General features: G+C 52.5%; 2 protein-coding genes across 8 annotated transcripts in view; both read left to right on the top strand.

The window, feature by feature from the left end:
* The first annotated feature begins 96 nt into the window (after positions 1-96).
* EFNB3 (ephrin B3) lies at positions 97-6162 on the top strand. The gene is made up of 5 exons (XM_053569951.1): positions 97-574; positions 2772-3064; positions 3232-3324; positions 3432-3536; positions 3964-6162. Exons 1-5 carry the CDS (start codon positions 453-455, stop codon positions 4371-4373), a joined length of 1023 nt encoding a protein of 340 aa, XP_053425926.1. The 5' UTR covers positions 97-452; the 3' UTR covers positions 4374-6162.
* Positions 6163-14111: 7949 nt separating this feature from the next.
* The window catches only part of DNAH2 (dynein axonemal heavy chain 2), a 145529-nt gene continuing 143485 nt past the window's right edge, over positions 14112-16155 (top strand). For 5 of the 7 annotated variants that reach the window (XM_053569902.1, XM_053569905.1, XM_053569904.1 and 2 more), the window contains exons 1-2: positions 14114-14666; positions 14906-14963. The gene's annotated coding sequence lies outside the window, so the exon portion shown is untranslated. Of the gene's footprint in view, positions 14667-14905; positions 14964-16155 lie in introns of all 7 variants that reach the window. The other 2 variants (XM_053569906.1, XM_053569900.1) reach the window with 2 other exon arrangements.

The following is a 16155-nucleotide window of genomic DNA, read 5'->3' as shown; positions in this document are numbered from 1 at the left end:
GCCATCCTCTCCCCCTCCCCGCCTCTCTTTTAACTCCCCCCTTCTGGGCTCGGGACTGGTTTCCTCCCTTAGCCCGCTGCCCTCAATCCCGGCGAGGCTGGGGCTCTGGCTTGGCGGTCCCTTGCCGGCTCCCTCGCCCAGCGCCCCATGCTGCCCCTGCCGGGCCCCCGGCTCCCCCAGTCCCCGACTTAGGCTGGCTCGCAAATCCCGGGGTGCTGGCGCGTGGGCCAGGGGGCATAGGGCGCCTGCAGACGGCCCCTGAAAGGGCTCTGGTGGGGCTGAGCGCTTCGTAGCAGGGGCGCGGGCAGAACAGGAAGCGGGTCCGCGTGGGAACTGGGGACATCAGCCACCCGGGTGGCCGGGGCTGAATAGCAGGCAGCCCAAGCAGTCACCCCAGGGGGCGAGCGACTTTGGGGGAGTTGGTGCCCCGCCCCCCAGGCCTTGGCGGGGTCATGGGGGCCCCCCATTCTGGGCCGGGGGGTGTGCAAGTCGGGGCCCTGCTGCTGATGGGGTTTTGGGGGCTGGTGTCTGGGCTCAGCCTGGAGCCTGTCTACTGGAACTCGGCGAATAAGAGGTGAGCAGCTTGGGGCTGGGGAGACCCCAGACGTTAGGGCAGCGGGTAGGGAAGCTTTGGGGACTTGGGGGCTGGCTTCTCTGAGCAAGGAAGAGGTTGGAGGGAAGGTGCTGTTGCCCTGATGTGAGGTGATGGGTTACTAGAGAGAGATGGTCTTGGTAGGGTCCCACACGGAGCTGGATGTGGGTGTTGCTATCCATGTGTCAGGAGTTTGGAGACCCCAAAGGGGCAAGGAGAAGAAAGTTCATGGGTAGCAGGAAGGGCAGTGCAGTGGTTATTTGGATCTGTGGGAGACTGTCGGGGGGCTGGGCCTGGAGGGAGCCTGGTTAATGTCAGCTCTCAGGAGAGAGCTGCTGAGTAGGTGCTGCTGAGGTAAGGAGGGGAAGGGCAGGGTGCCTCCCTCCGCAGCGGTGTTGGAGATAGAAGGCAAGGGGCTCAGTCTGGGGGGCTCTGGGGACAACTCCAAGGATCCTTGACTCTCTTCACAGTCTGTCTGCAAACTCTTGCCCACAGTGAGAGGGTGGGTGAACCTTTAACTGAACGATTACCCAACCAGAACATATTCCTGCCTTCTGTTGTGGGGACTTCTTTCTATAAGAAGCCTCCAGCTCCCTCAAGCCCCCTTCTTTCTCTCTTGCTTCTGGAGTCCTGAGGACTCCATTGCCCCCTCCCCCATCTTCGCTTCAAACTCTTCCATCAGACCCTAGGTTTGGTGGCATGCTTGCTTTGCTCTGAAAAGAGGCCAGGGGTCAGATGAAACTTCAAGCTACACAGGGTAGGATAGAACCTTTGGGAGGTCATCTAGGTCCCTTGCCTACATGCAGATCCCACTCCGTTAGCAAAGGAGTTCTTTATGTGTTTTGAAAAATTCCTGCTTCCCTGGGGAAGCTGTGTGAGGCTGTGGAAGGAGTAGGCTTTGGAGCTCAGCAAATCCTTAGTCTTAATCCTAGTTCTGCTGCTTTTAGCTGTGTGGCCTTGGGCATGTCACTTAACCTTTCTGAGTTTGTGCCTCAATTCTGACTGCTATTATGAGGATTAGAGATAAGGCATGAACTATTATGTGTTCATTAAAGGAGAACTAGGATTATTGTTCTTTTTCTCTTATACTTCCCAGCCTTGCTCACACTTCTCTATCCTGCCATCATTCCAGTCTCTCTTTGGGAATAATCTCAATGTCTTTTCTGTATTCATTCTCCTGGCTGCAATTTGAGTATCGGATGTGCAAGCTTGAGGATATAAATTAGGCTTATTCTGATAGGGTCCATAAAAGGGCTTTAGAGTTTCCTGGGAGTTTTTTTGGATTTGGGTTGGGAGTGGATCACTTCGGAATCTGGGAAGGTACCAGCAACAGTCCCCTGGGACCCTGTCATGAGACCCTGTGTCAGCTATTAATGCATAGTGAGGGGCTGCAGTGGATGGCAAGTTATGGCTGTGCTGGGCTGGTGGATGTCTGGGCCCCCTGATCCAGGAGATGTGAAGTTCTGTTGTTTGTGGTTAGAAAAGTCAACTCCTTCAATTTCAAAGCAATAGAGCACTTTTCCTACGGAGTCTGAGACTCAGGGTTGGGGGTACTGAGCAGGGGAATGACCAAGACAGCAGGACCCCAGACCTTGGTTCCCATTAGCCCCATTCAGGGTCATTGACAAACCAGACATTTGCCTCCTGTCCTATTACCTGGCTAGCTTGGGACACTGGTCTGGATCATCCTCCATGCCCTGTCTTCCACCCCATCCTGCCCTCTTTACTCTGAAATCCCTGAAATTCAGTAGTGGCTTGGAGGAGGGGAGGCTCTGCCCCCATGGTTGAATGCCATGGAATAGTGAAATCACCTGGGAGGGGTGGGCTGTGTGGTTCCAGAGAGGCCAGCTCCTTGGTAACTGGCATCCTGTTGCCATGGCAACGGGGCTAGTGATGGAGCGGGAGATGGCAGTGTGCATGTGGTGAGGGCGGGCTGAAGAGTACATTTGGGCACACCAAGGGGCAGGAGACCTCTGAGCCTGGCTTCCTGCTGCTTCCAATGTGAGCTCACAGAGTCTTTGGTGCCTGGTCTGTAAGAACAGACTTTGCACTCAGACAAAGGCAGGCAGGCAGGCTGGAATTGCCATCCTGGAGGGTTGTGGGGTGAGGAAGGGGAAACTCTGGGGGCCAGATCTCTGATACTTCCTCCTCCTTGTCCACCTCACCTTGCTCCCCCTAGGTTCCAGGCAGAGGGTGGTTACGTGCTTTACCCTCAGATCGGGGACCGGCTAGACCTGCTCTGCCCCCGGGCCAGGCCTCCTGGCCCCCACTCCTCTCCCAATTATGAGTTCTACAAGTTGTACCTGGTAGGAGGTGCCCAGGGTCGGCGCTGTGAGGCACCCCCTGCTCCAAATCTCCTTCTCACTTGTGATCGGCCAGATCTGGACCTCCGCTTCACCATCAAGTTCCAGGAATACAGCCCTAACCTCTGGGGCCATGAGTTCCGCTCACACCACGATTACTACATAATTGGTACTGCCAGGCAGAAAGAGGGTCAAGTGGGGAGCTGCTCCTGAGATGGAGGGTAGATGAGGGAAGGGGATCCCTGTGCCGTTGGGGGTGGTCACTTCAGGGAACAGGGACAGAATAAAGGCCAACTGTGGAGTGCCAACTTCTCCCACTGGCTTTTTTTCTCCCAGCCACATCGGATGGGACCCGGGAAGGCCTAGAGAGTCTGCAGGGAGGTGTGTGCCTAACCAGAGGCATGAAGGTGCTTCTCCGAGTGGGCCAAAGTGAGTGGGGTTGGGGGACACCTCCTGGGAGCTGAGGGAGGTTGGGCAGTACCATGACTGGGAGCAGTTGTCTCAGCTCCTCTTTCCTGGGTCCTCCCCATCTTCAGGTCCCCGAGGAGGGGCTGCACCCCGAAAACCTGTGTCTGAAATGCCCATGGAGAGAGACCGAGGGGCAGCACACAGCTTGGAGCCTGGGAAGGAGAACACACCAGGTAGGAAGCAGGGCCAGCCCCTGCCTTCCCCAGCCTCCTCTGCTCTCAGAGCCCAGCTGCCCTGCCTCCACCCTCTCCCTCCCTCTTCAGTTTTGGGGGTGGTGATACAGGAAAGAGGAGAAGAGAGGATGGGAGGGTGGGAGGGGAATGGAAGCCAAATGAGGAAAAGACTCAATTAGGACTAATTAGCCAAGTCAGTGCTTCAATCAGTGCTGTCAGAGAAGTGGGGAGGACTACGTGGTGGGAAGCTGAAGGGCTGGACACCTGGATTCTGAGTGAGGGCCTGGCAGGGAGGGGAGGTGGGGTCCCCAGGGGTCCTGGGCACTGCTGGGGAAGCCCATGGGGACCCACAGGGCTGGGTGTTCCCATGCCCAGGTGGCTCCTCCAGTCCCTCCCCCTCTTTCCTCCTTCACCCCTTCCCTGCCAGGTGATCCCACCAGCAATGCAACCTCCCGGGGTGCTGAAGGTCCCCTGCCCCCTCCCAGCATGCCCGCAGTGGCTGGGGCAGCGGGGGGGCTGGCGCTGCTCTTGCTGGGCGTGGCAGGGGCTGGGGGTGCCATGTGTTGGCGGAGACGGCGGGCCAAGCCTTCGGAGAGTCGCCACCCTGGTCCTGGCTCCTTCGGGAGGGGAGGGTCTCTCGGCCTGGGGGGTGGTGGCGGGATGGGACCTCGGGAAGCTGAGCCTGGGGAGCTAGGGATAGCTCTGCGGGGTGGCGGGGCTGCAGATCCCCCCTTCTGTCCTCACTATGAGAAGGTGAGTGGCGATTATGGGCATCCTGTGTATATTGTGCAGGATGGGCCCCCCCAGAGCCCTCCAAATATCTACTATAAGGTATGAGGGCTCCTACCTGGCTCTCCTGAATCCAACCCTTCTTGGGGTGTTCCTCCAGTTTAATTCCTGGTTTGAGGGACACCTCTAACATCTCCTTGGCCCCCTTTGCCCCACCAGCTCCTTTGCTCCTCCTGGCTGTTGGCCTCTTCTCCACTTTTAGGGTTCCTTAAGATTCCACTGCACCACCTCCTGCCTCCCATTTGGCCATGGGCGCCCCTCTTTGTTTCTTTGTTCCTGGGTCCTGTTCCCTTGGGGAGAGGGTACAGGCTCAGCCTCCTCTCTGACCATGATATAGGTCCTCCTTACCCACCCAGAGCTAGGGGTGGGAATAGTCTGTCTTTTGGTTGGCACCTCTTTTCTTTCTGCCTCTCACTGTTTTTCTCTTCTTTCCATCTCTTATCTTTCTCTCTTCTGTCTCTAGGTCTGTTCTTCTTCTCTAGCAACCTCCTCCCTACACCTCCTTTTACCCTCTTGCCTTCTTATCCTTTGCCTCTCCCATCTCCTGGGTGGGGTGTCAAAGCAATTCTGCCCTTAGCTCTTGGTCCCCTTGTGACCTGTCATCCCAACCGCTCTCCTCAGTCCGCCAAAAATGGGGGCCTTACAGGGCAGGTACCGGCACTCCACCCCCACACAGAGCATGGGCAGCAGGGCCTCCTTCTCTGCCCTGCCCCGCCCCAAGTCTCAACATACTTACTCCAGCCGTTTGGGGTGGTTGGGTCATGACAGCTATCGTGAGAAGACGTGTTCCATTTTGTCCAGTGGTCAGTAGCAAGATATGAACCGGTCAGGACATGTATGGACTTGGTCTGATGCTGAATAGGCCACTTGGGACAGGAAGAGACTTGCTCCAGACAAGAAGTGGCCAGGCTTGGACAGAAATGGCCTGGGAAGTGGCAGAAGCAGTGCATCAGGAACTGGAAGTGCCTTCATCCAGGACAGGAAGTAGCACTTCTGAAATAGGAAGTGGTCTGGCTGGAACTCCAAGTGGCCTAGTGTTGGGGATCCGGGTGGGTGGGAGGTTGATGGTTCTTACTCTGTGGAGAAAGGGGATAGGAAGAACTTCCTGTTTCAGGAGGAAGCGGGAACTTATTGACTGTAAAAAGGATAGAGGTGGACTGAGGGAGACTTTCCTAGTATTCAGTGGCACTTCCCAGGATCTCCTTTCCCTTGTGCTTTGTGCTGATTTTAGGACAACTAAGATGACTGCCATCTGCTGTGGCAGGCCCAATTTGTCATGTTATTTCCTTTCCATATCCCAATATAATCTATGTTATCAACATGACTACCCCAAGAACCCGCTTATTCTCCACCTGTAACCTAGATGCCTGTCTTGTTCATCCCCTCCTTAATTTCCTACTCCCTTCAAACTCAACACAGCTCCCTTCTTAGTGACCAAAATGGTGGCCTACTGCCTGGTCTAGCTGACAGTGGTACTTAGCAATGGCTACTGTTTCCATAGTGGCCAGCTGATACCTGTTCCTGCCTTCTAGTGCACAATTGGGTATTGCCTCAGTTTCCTCCAAGCTCAGTTTAACTAGATCAAAGCTGCCTTTGGGCACCAAGTTGGCCACCTCAATCACCAGCCAAGATGGTTGCTTTGTCCACCAGAGATCAAGTCATCTCTCTGGTGCTATAGTTCCCAGCTTCCCTTCCTGATTTTTCTAATCAGTCCTTTTGGGGAACAGGAAGTTGATATTGCCATGGTGGCGGGGTATGCTGTCACCTCAATAGTTTACTGTAAAAGGGAAATTTGAACAACAAAAACCAAAAAAAGAATAAAAAACTTCAAAAGTTGGCAAGAAGGTTGAAGAATGTCTGGACATGAATTGGGACAAAAATTAGTGATTAGAATGACTTTCAAGCTGATGGTTAGATTTCATGAAACCAAGGGGAGTGGGTAGAGACAGGTTGGTCTGGAGTGTTGTGGACAGTGCACAGGGAGGGGAAAATGGGCTGAGTGAGGGGGCTGAGGAAGGTAACCACCTCCATGGATGGAGAGAAGAACCCAGGCAAGAGTTGGGGTTGTATGCAAAATTATTTTCACCCGTGGGCAAAGTCTGAGTGTCACTGCTAAACCAAAAGCATTGGACAAGGCTAGTTGCAGCTAGGAACAAAGTGGTAAAAATATGTTCATGTGTTATGTTGCGGTTCCCTGCACCCCTACTCAAGGTGCCACTGACCTGTGGAGTTTTGCTGTTAGTGACTCGTGGGGAGAAGGGGCGTGGCTGAACATTAGAAAGTAAGAAGAACTCAGGGACCCAGGCATCAAGCTGCCTATCCCCAGGCTCCCTATATACCCATAACCAGGCTCTTCTCTCCTAAAAAGCCCAGGTGCCCAGCCCCCTGGACTCAGCCCTATTCTCCAACCACAAAAGCAGCCGTCAGGAGCATCACTGGAGCGAGTCAGCAGGGGTCACAACCTCTGCCCTCCCTGCCCCTCCTCTGACTTTAGATCCCCTCCTGCTGTCTCCCATCTGCCTGGAGGTCAAGGGGTCCCCGTTCCCCTCTTCTGTCCAGTGGGACCCCTGCCCTTCTCCCTGTCTGAGCAAGATGCCTGGGTCCTGAGAGGTGCAGGCATTGCAGAAGGGGAGTTGTAAACTGCGGGGCCAGGTGCTGGGCTCCTACCTTCAGAGCCCATACTGGAGCCGCCTGAGGTGGGGAGGCACGAGGGGGGTGGAAGGGCTGGTCCTTGCCCCTTAGTGGGGGTTGGTTGTCATGGTAATATCCCCTTCTTCACACAATGGGAAGCCCCCCTCAGCCTCCCGCGTGGATGGAGCCGACAGCCCCATCGCTGGCTATCAGCCTCAGGGACTTGGCAACCGTCACTATGGCAACTCAGCCCAGCAACAGGGCCCACTGAGAAAGGGAGGGGTCCACGGCTGGGGCAGGGTAGTGTGTGAGGGGGCAAGGAAGCTGAGGGAGACTCTCCCCATACATACATCTAGAGGCACAGGAGGAGAGACAAGAGGGAAGAGAAGTGGGGATAGTCTCCATGATAAGTAAACACCTCACCAAAGCAGCCAAGATATCAGAACATGCTGAGAGACAGGAAGACAATTGGGGACAGATGCACAGCTGGGGAGAGGAATGGCACATACTGTACAGCACCCTGGGACATGCCCCCTCAGAGCACTGGCATCCAGAGACTCCTCCAACCCTCTGGCATTAACAACACGAGACCTACAGCCTTTCACATAAGTGGTGACTTGTGCATCTTTTGAGCTATTTGAAAATGCCGGTGACTTCTGAACAAAACAATACATGCCATCCTTCTTGCTTTCTGAGTACAAATATACAAACACACCCTTAGGGTAACATCTACAACAGAACAACCATAGGGGCAGGAAGACATTTATTTGTTCATTTGTTCATTCATTCATTCCTTCAACAGCATATTAAATGTCTACTTTGTTCCAGGTACTGTTTCAGGCACTGGGAGTATATAGTGAAGAGGCAAAATCCCTGCTTTCATGAAGTCCACATTTTGGTGGGAAAGAACTGTAATACAGTTTGAAGTAGTGGAAGTGATATAAACAAAACAGAGTAACCGGATGGAGAGTAACAGGGAGCTGCTTTAGATTAGGAAGTCAGGGTTGGGGCAAGGTGGTCCACACCTGTAATCCGAGCACCCTGGGAGGTTGAGGCAGGTGGATTGCTTGAGCTCACGAGTTTGAGACCAACCTGAGCAAGAGTGAGACCCTGTCTCTAAAAATAGCCAGGTGAGGTTGGGCATGGTGGCTCATGCCTGTAATCCCAGCACTTTGGGAGGCCAGGGCGGATGGATTGCCAGAGCTCAAGAGTTTGAGACCAGCCTGAGCTAGAGTGAGACCTGTCTCTCTTAAAAAAAAAAAGTAGCCAGGTGACGCCTGTTTGAGTTTGAGACCACCCTGAGCTAGAGTGAGACCTGTCTCTTTTTTTTGTTTTTAATAAAATTTGTTTAATAACTAAGGAACTACATAAAATATTTAACATAAAAATTGATAAAGGTTGAAGGTAAAGGCACATTAAAGGGAATCCTTTTAAAATCTAATTTTAAATGAATTCACTTTACATATAAAGTTGGAAATTGAGGAAAATTATTTTGAAGTTCTTCATCACTAATTTCTGAAAAACATAAAGTTAATTTAAAATATGGGATATCCTAGGACTCAGCATTCAAGTAAATCACTGGTCTAAATTAAATGTCACAAATGCAAAAAAATATAACTACTCTACAAATCAGTATACTAATTTAAAATATTCCTAGTTCTATTAAATGGGCATAATACATGGGACACATTAATTACAAAAGTGCTACAGAGACCTGCCTCTTTTTTTTTTTTTTTGTAGAGACAGAGTCTCACTGTACCGCCCTCGGTAGAGTGCCATGGTGTCACACGGCTCACAGCAACCTCTAACTCTTGGGCTTAGAGCGATTCTCTTGCCTCAGCCTCCCAAGCAGCTGGAGACCTGTCTCTTAAAAAAAAAAAAAAATAGCCAGGTGGCGCCTGTGGCTCACAGGTTCAAACCCAGCCCCGGCCAAATAAATAAATAAATAAAATAGCCAGGTGTTGTGATAGGCACCTGTAGTCCTAGCTACTTGGGAGGCTGAGACAGGTGAATCACTTGAGCCCAGGAGTCTGAGCTTGCTGTGAGCTATGACACTACGGCTTTCTACCCAGACATGAATTGGAACAAAAATGAGTGGTTTAGTTTCCTCATTCTCCCTCTTCCTCTAGTTGCCATCAGAAACTCAGGCATCAGTCTCAAATATATATATAGCCAGGTGTTATGGCGGGTGCCTGTAGTCCCAGTTACTTGGGAGGCTGAGGCAAGAGGATCACTTGAGCCCAAGAATTTGAGGTGGCTATGAGCTATGATGATGCCACGACAATCTACCAATGGTGACAAAGTGAGACTCTGTCTCAAAAAAAGAAAAGGAAGGGGGGTGGCGCCTGTGGCTCAAGGAGTATGGCGCCGGTCCCATACGCCGGAGGTGGCGGGTTCAAACCCAGCCCTGGCCAAAAAAAAAAAAACCACACACACACAAAAAGGAAGTTAGGAAGGTCCCTCTGAAAGAGGTGACATAATTAAGATCCTAGACCAAGCACAATGCTTCATTCTGGTAATCCTAGCACTCTGGAAGGCTGAGACAGGAGGAGGCTTGTTTGAGGTCAGGAACTCAAGACCAGCCTGAGCAAGGGTGAGACACTGTCTCTACAAAAAACAGAAAAGTTAGCTGGGCATGGTGGCTCACGCCTGAAATCCTAACACTCTGGGAGGTCAAGGCAGGTGGATTGCTTAAGCTCACGAGTTTAAGACCAGCCTGAGCAAGAGCGAGACCCTTTCTTAAAAAAAAATAGCTGGCATTGTGATGGGTGCCTGTAGTTCCAGCTACTCAGGAGGCTGAGGCAAGTGAATCACTTGAGCCCAGGAGTCTAAGGTTCCTGTGAGCTATGATGCCATAGCACTCTACCCAGGGCAACAAAGTGAAACTGTCTCAAAAAAAAAGAAGGAAAGAAAGAATAGAAAAGTTAGCCAGGCATGGTAGCATATACCCGCAGTGCCAGCTACTCAGGAGGCTGAGGGAGGAGGAACATTTGAGCCCAGGAGTTTGAGGTTGCAGTGAGATATGATGATGCCAAGGTAACAGCAATACCACCATCTCAAAACAACAGGCCAGGGGTGGTGGCTCACGCCTGTAATCCTAGTACTTTAGAAGAGTGAGATGGGTGGATCCTTTGCACTCAGAGATTTGAGTTCGGCCTGAGCAACAGTGAGACCCCATCTCTACTAAAAATAGAAAAACTTGGCTCTGTGCTTGTAGCTCAGTATCTAGGGCTCCAGCCACATACACCGGAGCTGACAGGTTCGAATCTAGCCCGGGCCTTCCAAACAACAAGACAACTACAACTAAAAACTAGCCGGGCATTGTGGCAGGCACCTGTAGTCCCAGCTACTTGGGAGGCTGAGGCAAGAGAATCACTTAAGCCCAAGAGTTTGAGGTTGCTGTGAGCTATGATGCCAGGGCACTTTACCTACAGTGACAGATTGAGATTCTGTCTCAAAAAACAACAAACGAAACCAGGACCTTGAATAATGAGAAGGAGTAAGCCATGCATTATGGGGGAGGGCATGCCAGACAGAGGAACAGCAAATGCAAAGGCACAGGTGAAATCATGATGTGTTTGGCAACAGCAAGAAGGACCTCACAACCATGCGTGTTTCAGATGTGTCTTGTTCTTCCCTAGCCTCAGCCTGTAGGGGAGCAAGTCACTTAGGGTCTAGAATCTACATTTAGGAAGTTCATCTCACTCAGTCTTCCACTTTTTCTCCCCTTTGTTTCTTGTGTGTCTATGTTTTTTTTTTTTTTTTCCTCTACTAAAATTTAAACTCTGGGAAGACAAGGATGATGTTCTGAGCTTTTGGGGGCTGTGACACAGCTGCTGGCACAGAGTCCAGAGGAGGCAGGCAGAGCAGAAGTAACGGAACTGAGAGGGCTGGGGACTACAGAAGCAAAAACTGTCCTCTCCTCCAGAAAACCAGCATAGTATTGAGGCTGTCAAGGGGGATGATTGAAACTCAGACTTTGCCATCCTTCCAAAGAGGAGTAGCTGAGGGACACAAATTGGCTCCAGGGGTGTGTAGGAGGTTTTAAGGAAAAGGGAATGGGACAAGGGGTTGCAATGGGAATTTCTGAGGGGGAATGGCTGATATCACCTGGAATTTCAGTTAGAATGAAAAATGGAGGCTCAGCACCCATAGCTCAGTGGTGAGGGCACCAGCCACATACACCGGGGCTGGTGGGTTCGAACCTGGCCAGGGCCTGCTAAACAATGACAACAATAACAAAAAAAATAACTGGGTGTTGTAATAGGCGCCTGTAGTCCCAGCTACTTGGGAGGCTAAGGCAAGAGAATCGCTTAAGCCTAAGAGTTTGAGGTTGGTGTGAGCTGTGACAGCATGACACTCTACCAAGGGCGACATAGTGAGACTCAGTTTTAAAAAAAAAAGAAAGAAGCTTCTTAAGGGGCAACTGTGGACATGGGGCTGGGGAGAGTTTGAGATCAGAGAGAAATGTTACAGGATGGTCCACAGGCAGGGGCCTAGCTGGCATGGGTCAGAGAGTTGTGCAGGGGCAGGAAAAAGGATGAAGAATAAATGGAAATGACTACTGGGCAGCAAGAGAGATGTTTGAAAGGTAGTAGGGAAAGTGGGGTCCTACAGGGAGTTTTGAAGGGACCAGGCCCCAGGTACCCCTGATGCCCACAGGAATTGAAGCATTTAGTTTCCTCATTCTCCCTCTTCCCCTAGTTGCCATCAGAAACTCAGGCATCAGTTCCCCCCAAACCCAGTGGCTTGTGGGGTGGGGAAAACTGAGCAGCCTCGGGGGGCAGCAGCTGGTGAGTGGGGAGGAATCTGTGTGCTCAGCAAACAGCAGCCTCAGTGCCCAGTGGCTGCCTCCTCCCTCATCAATCAGGCCCAGCCAAATGTCCTTGCATTCCCACCACCCCAAGGGGACTGGGGCTGGGCCAGGGTCCCCAGGGGAGTGAGATGGAGATGGGTGAAGGAGGTGGGGGTGGTGCCTGGCTTTCCATCCTTTGGCCTCTGTTCTCTTTTCTCCTGGAAGGTCTCAGTTCTTCATGTCATGGAATGACTCCATCCTGGCCCCTACCATCGTGGGGGCATCAGCTACAAATCACCTGTGGGGAGCAGTTGGGAGAGAAGGGGGGAAAAAGGATGAATCAGGGTTATGGAGGAATCCATTCTGGTTCTCACGGGACCAGCCTAGGGCACAGTCAGCAGGGAGGCTGTTGGCATAGAAGCCTTGTCCCCCAGCTGGCCTCTCTGTCTCTGATGGATGCTTTGGACAGCATACTGAGACCCTGACCCCCCAAAGGTCCTTTCCCTTTCCCCAACCCCCACCCTTCATGCCCTGCTTTCTACTAAGGTCTAGAGGTCTCACACCCCACTCACCCCAAAACTGCTGCTCCCCATAAGGAGCTGGAGCCTCTAGACCTTAGCCTCTAGCTGTCTCCCCCCTCAGTCCTTGCTCCCCTCAGGAACCCAGGCGTCCTGCCCACTCCCTTCACCATAACAACCATTCTTTAGGAGTTGCTTAAGACTTTAATATCATTTCATTAAGTCAGCAAGTTCAGAGACCGTTGGGGGCACAAAGAGACTGGGGGTGGGCAAAAGAGGGCCAAGGTAGGGGGAAGCAAGGGAAGACCCCCCCATGCCCCTCTCCGTGGAGATGGCTCTGAGAAATCAAATATTGACAGTGAGAGAAGAGAATTTATTAAATCTGGGACAGAGGCATGTGTGGGGAGCTGTGGGAATGGCCGGATGCCTGGGTTCTGAGCGTAATGAAGGTTCTGGGAGGAGGAAAAAGCCTGTGGCTGGGAGGAAGCAGCAAGGCAAAGGATCTTAAGGTTACAACTCTTCTGCCTCTTTCCTTTGGGCTGTACTCAATTTTGCCACCCTGTTTCTCAGCTGTCCCCTACAGTCTCTGGGGCAAGACCCCATCACAGCTGTGGTTGGCCCCCCTTCATTCTTTCCCCCTACCTCCACCTCTGTTGATGAGCTTCAGCAGCGTTTAATCGGATTGAGCAGTAATTAGCAAAGCTAGATGTTTGATTACCTATTTAGCATAATGTGGGGGGCTGGGATCCCTAGGCAAGCCACAGTTGGAGTGGAGAGAGTCAGACAAGAAATGGGATCTATGGCAGCTCTGCTCCCCAAGGGAGCCAGGAACCTGGCCCATGAGGCTCCCCACCTCATACCTCAATTCCTTTGGGACTTTCCCCCAGGGGTTCTGACCAATCACATCACCTGTCCCTGCCACCCATGGCCTATCTGGTTAAAGGATCGCTTAGATGTTCCATCTTAGCCTTGCTTGCTGTGCAGCTGGTTTGGGGGAGGGCAAGACTACTCTCTTTTCAATCCCTGCTCTCAGCAACAGGAGTCTGGCTGGGCAGGAAGCCACAAATCAGAATTCAGAAACCCACCTTATGGATAATTGGGCATAGGGGCAGGGGTCGGGTAGGGTGGGGTGGGAGGGCAAGGGCTGTCAGTTTTGGAAATAAAGATACAGTAGGTAGGATGGTGAGGTCAGGGGTGGATCAAGGTGTAGGTTAAGCCACCCATCCTTCAAGAGTACCAGGTACTGCCACTCTTGGCAGTGCCAGATGGGCATAAAGAGACCTGTCAGGTGTGAACGCCAACCAGAAAAAGAGGAACTGAGGTGCCAGCTTCTCCTTTCTACATCCAGCAAAGAAAATGCCATCAATTTAGCTCCTCATGGAAATGTAATCAGTGGGCTTTGCTGGCTTTGTCTTAATTAGGCACTATTGATGGGAGTAGGGAGAGCGCCTCCCCATCTCCCGACTCGGCTTCCTCCCTGTATCTTCCTGGTCTCCCTAAAGCCTCTACCCGCCCTAGGTACAGCTCAGTCTTCTAAAAGCCTTCTAGCTGCCCCAGCCCGCAGCGCCCCCTAGCACTGTTTGAGATCTGCCCCTCATCTCACACCACCGCCCTGCTCGCTTCCCAGGACGCAACCGTTGTTCCTATGGAGAGCGAAGCCCCTCCCCGGCCCGGTCACCTTCCCCAGGGAGTCCCTCCCTTCCTCCCCCCAAACCTGAGACGCTTTCCAAAGTCAATCCTCAGATTTCTAAAATTCCAGTTCCAGGCTTCCCTTCCTTCCCCCGCCCCGCACCGCCCGGCAAACCTAGACCCCAGTCCGCACTAAGAAGAGGGAACGAGCAGGAGGGCATGGGTGCTCCAGCCCCGGTTTTTCCCCGGGACCCAGCTGCAGCCACGGCTGCCTGGAAATCCTGGAGCGCCTTCTAGATCGCAATGAGCTTCGCAGGGGGATCACCGGGCGCCATCTGCTGGGCCGGCTCCTCTTGTAGCCCCTAGACCTGGGAGCGAGGGTCTGGCGCTTGGGTTCGCCCTGCCTTTTCTATATCCTGCGGGGTGGTAGCTCGTTGTCCAACCCCAGGTCTTATAACGCGGTCCTCACACCCGGCCTCCCGCATCCTCCAGCCCACCAGACGTAGTCACTTTCTCTCAGCCCCCAAACCCTCTTGTCCCGGGTCCCAGAGGGGGAGACCCGGGCGGGGTGGCGCCGAGGAGCAGGGATCCACAGCGCTTGCGCGGAGAAGCTGAGTCCACTGGTAGTGCACTGGTCACCTGCCCCTCCCTGCCTGGGGTTACCATGGCGACGCGTGCAGGCGCCGGCTGGAGAAGGCCACCAGGGGCAACTTCTTAGCTGAAGTGGCCCGTCGGTCGGCCTGGGGAGGAGAGGGTCGGCGTTGTGAGGTGTGTGTTGGGGCAGAAGCTAGGAGGGAAGGAATGCAGGAGAGAAAGCAGGAAGCTGCAGGGAGAAGGGGGAGGTAGTGAGGGGGTAGGAAGGAACATTTGCCAGAGAGAAGAGGGGCCAGTTGTGGAGGGAGGAGGAGCAAGGGAGAGTTGGGGAGGAGGATGGGGAGAAATGGGGGCAGTTGTGACCGTTGTGTGGGGGAAGCGATTGTGAGAGGAAATTTGCCTACCTATAACAGGTTTGAGAAGAGGGCCAGGCGCCTGCTTGAAAATACCAAGTAATAGCGGGAGCCCCAGGTTAGTAGAACTGCTCCTCCGGGGGCCTGCGGCGGGTGAACCCCATGGTGAATGCACCTGAGGCTCCAGTTGAGGCAAGGAAGCGCAGCTTGATGCTGCTCAGGAGACTGAGGAGGAAGCCTTCTTGCTGTAGTTGGTTTTATTGATTTGTTGGCCTAACAGAACATTTTTCCTTGGAGCAAAGTACAAATCCTTTAAGTTTGAAATTCATAACTTGTGATCACTGCCTGTGGCAGGCTGTGGGCATGAGGAAGGAGAGCCACAGGTGGCCCCTAGGCCATAGCTGAATGAGGAGGGAATGCCTACTGAGTCTGACTTTGCCCCTGGGATGCTGAGCACCTGCCAGAGAAGCCTGCTTACTGCCATCCAACTTTTCTGAGAGAGGCGGCACCGCTGTGGCTTTTCTCACGCCCCAATCCCCCTCTCCCCATTACACAATTCAAAATTTAGTGTTGAATGACTTTTGTCCTTCCTGTTTCCAGTCTGTTCTCAGAGTATGAGGAGTCAAATGATCCTGATCTTCCTTATCAGTTAGCACAGCTTTATTCAGCCAACTATGCTGAGACTTCTCAGTACATATAAAACAAGGTTCTTGCCCCTCCAGAATTAAAAACTCAAGAGACCTGTAGCAAATACAGTGTTGTTTGTTTGTTTAAGGATGTTGTTTGTTTAGTGTGATCAGGAGGAACATTTTTCCATTTAACTTCGGAGGAAAGGTGCATAGGAAGGTCACCTTGGTTTGTTTGAATGAGCTGACACAGTGACAAAGGGTCGGAATGTGGGAACAGTTTTCCTGTCCCTGGGCCTTCTCACTTACCCTTGGCTTTGTGGGTACAGTGCTTGAGGGTATGGGCAAACACTCTTCAGCTAGGTGGATCTTTTCCTGATCATCTTATGTTCTTATACCCCTGGGCAGAGAGAGGTTTTTTTTTTTTGAGACTTGAGTCTCACTCAGCCTCCCTGAGGTTGTGGCCAGCGCCCTAGCTGCTGAGCTACGGGTGCCAAGCCCAGAGAGAGGTTCTTAAATCCTCATTAGAGGGTTCCTGTTGGACCATTTTCTTTAACTTCCATTTATTCCTAATGCTTTGAAGGGCTGACTTTGATTTTTAACCCAGGTCCTTTGTTGAAACTGGGACATCTTAGGGAAAGAACGAGGACTCCAAGGCCCCTATCAAGTATGAGTCTCTGTGGT

This window comes from Nycticebus coucang, chromosome 18 (genome assembly GCF_027406575.1).
Source record: "Nycticebus coucang isolate mNycCou1 chromosome 18, mNycCou1.pri, whole genome shotgun sequence".
NCBI lineage: Eukaryota > Metazoa > Chordata > Mammalia > Primates > Lorisidae > Nycticebus > Nycticebus coucang.
The sequence above is the reverse complement of the archived record's forward strand: the minus strand, read 5'-3'. Positions and strand labels throughout refer to the sequence as shown.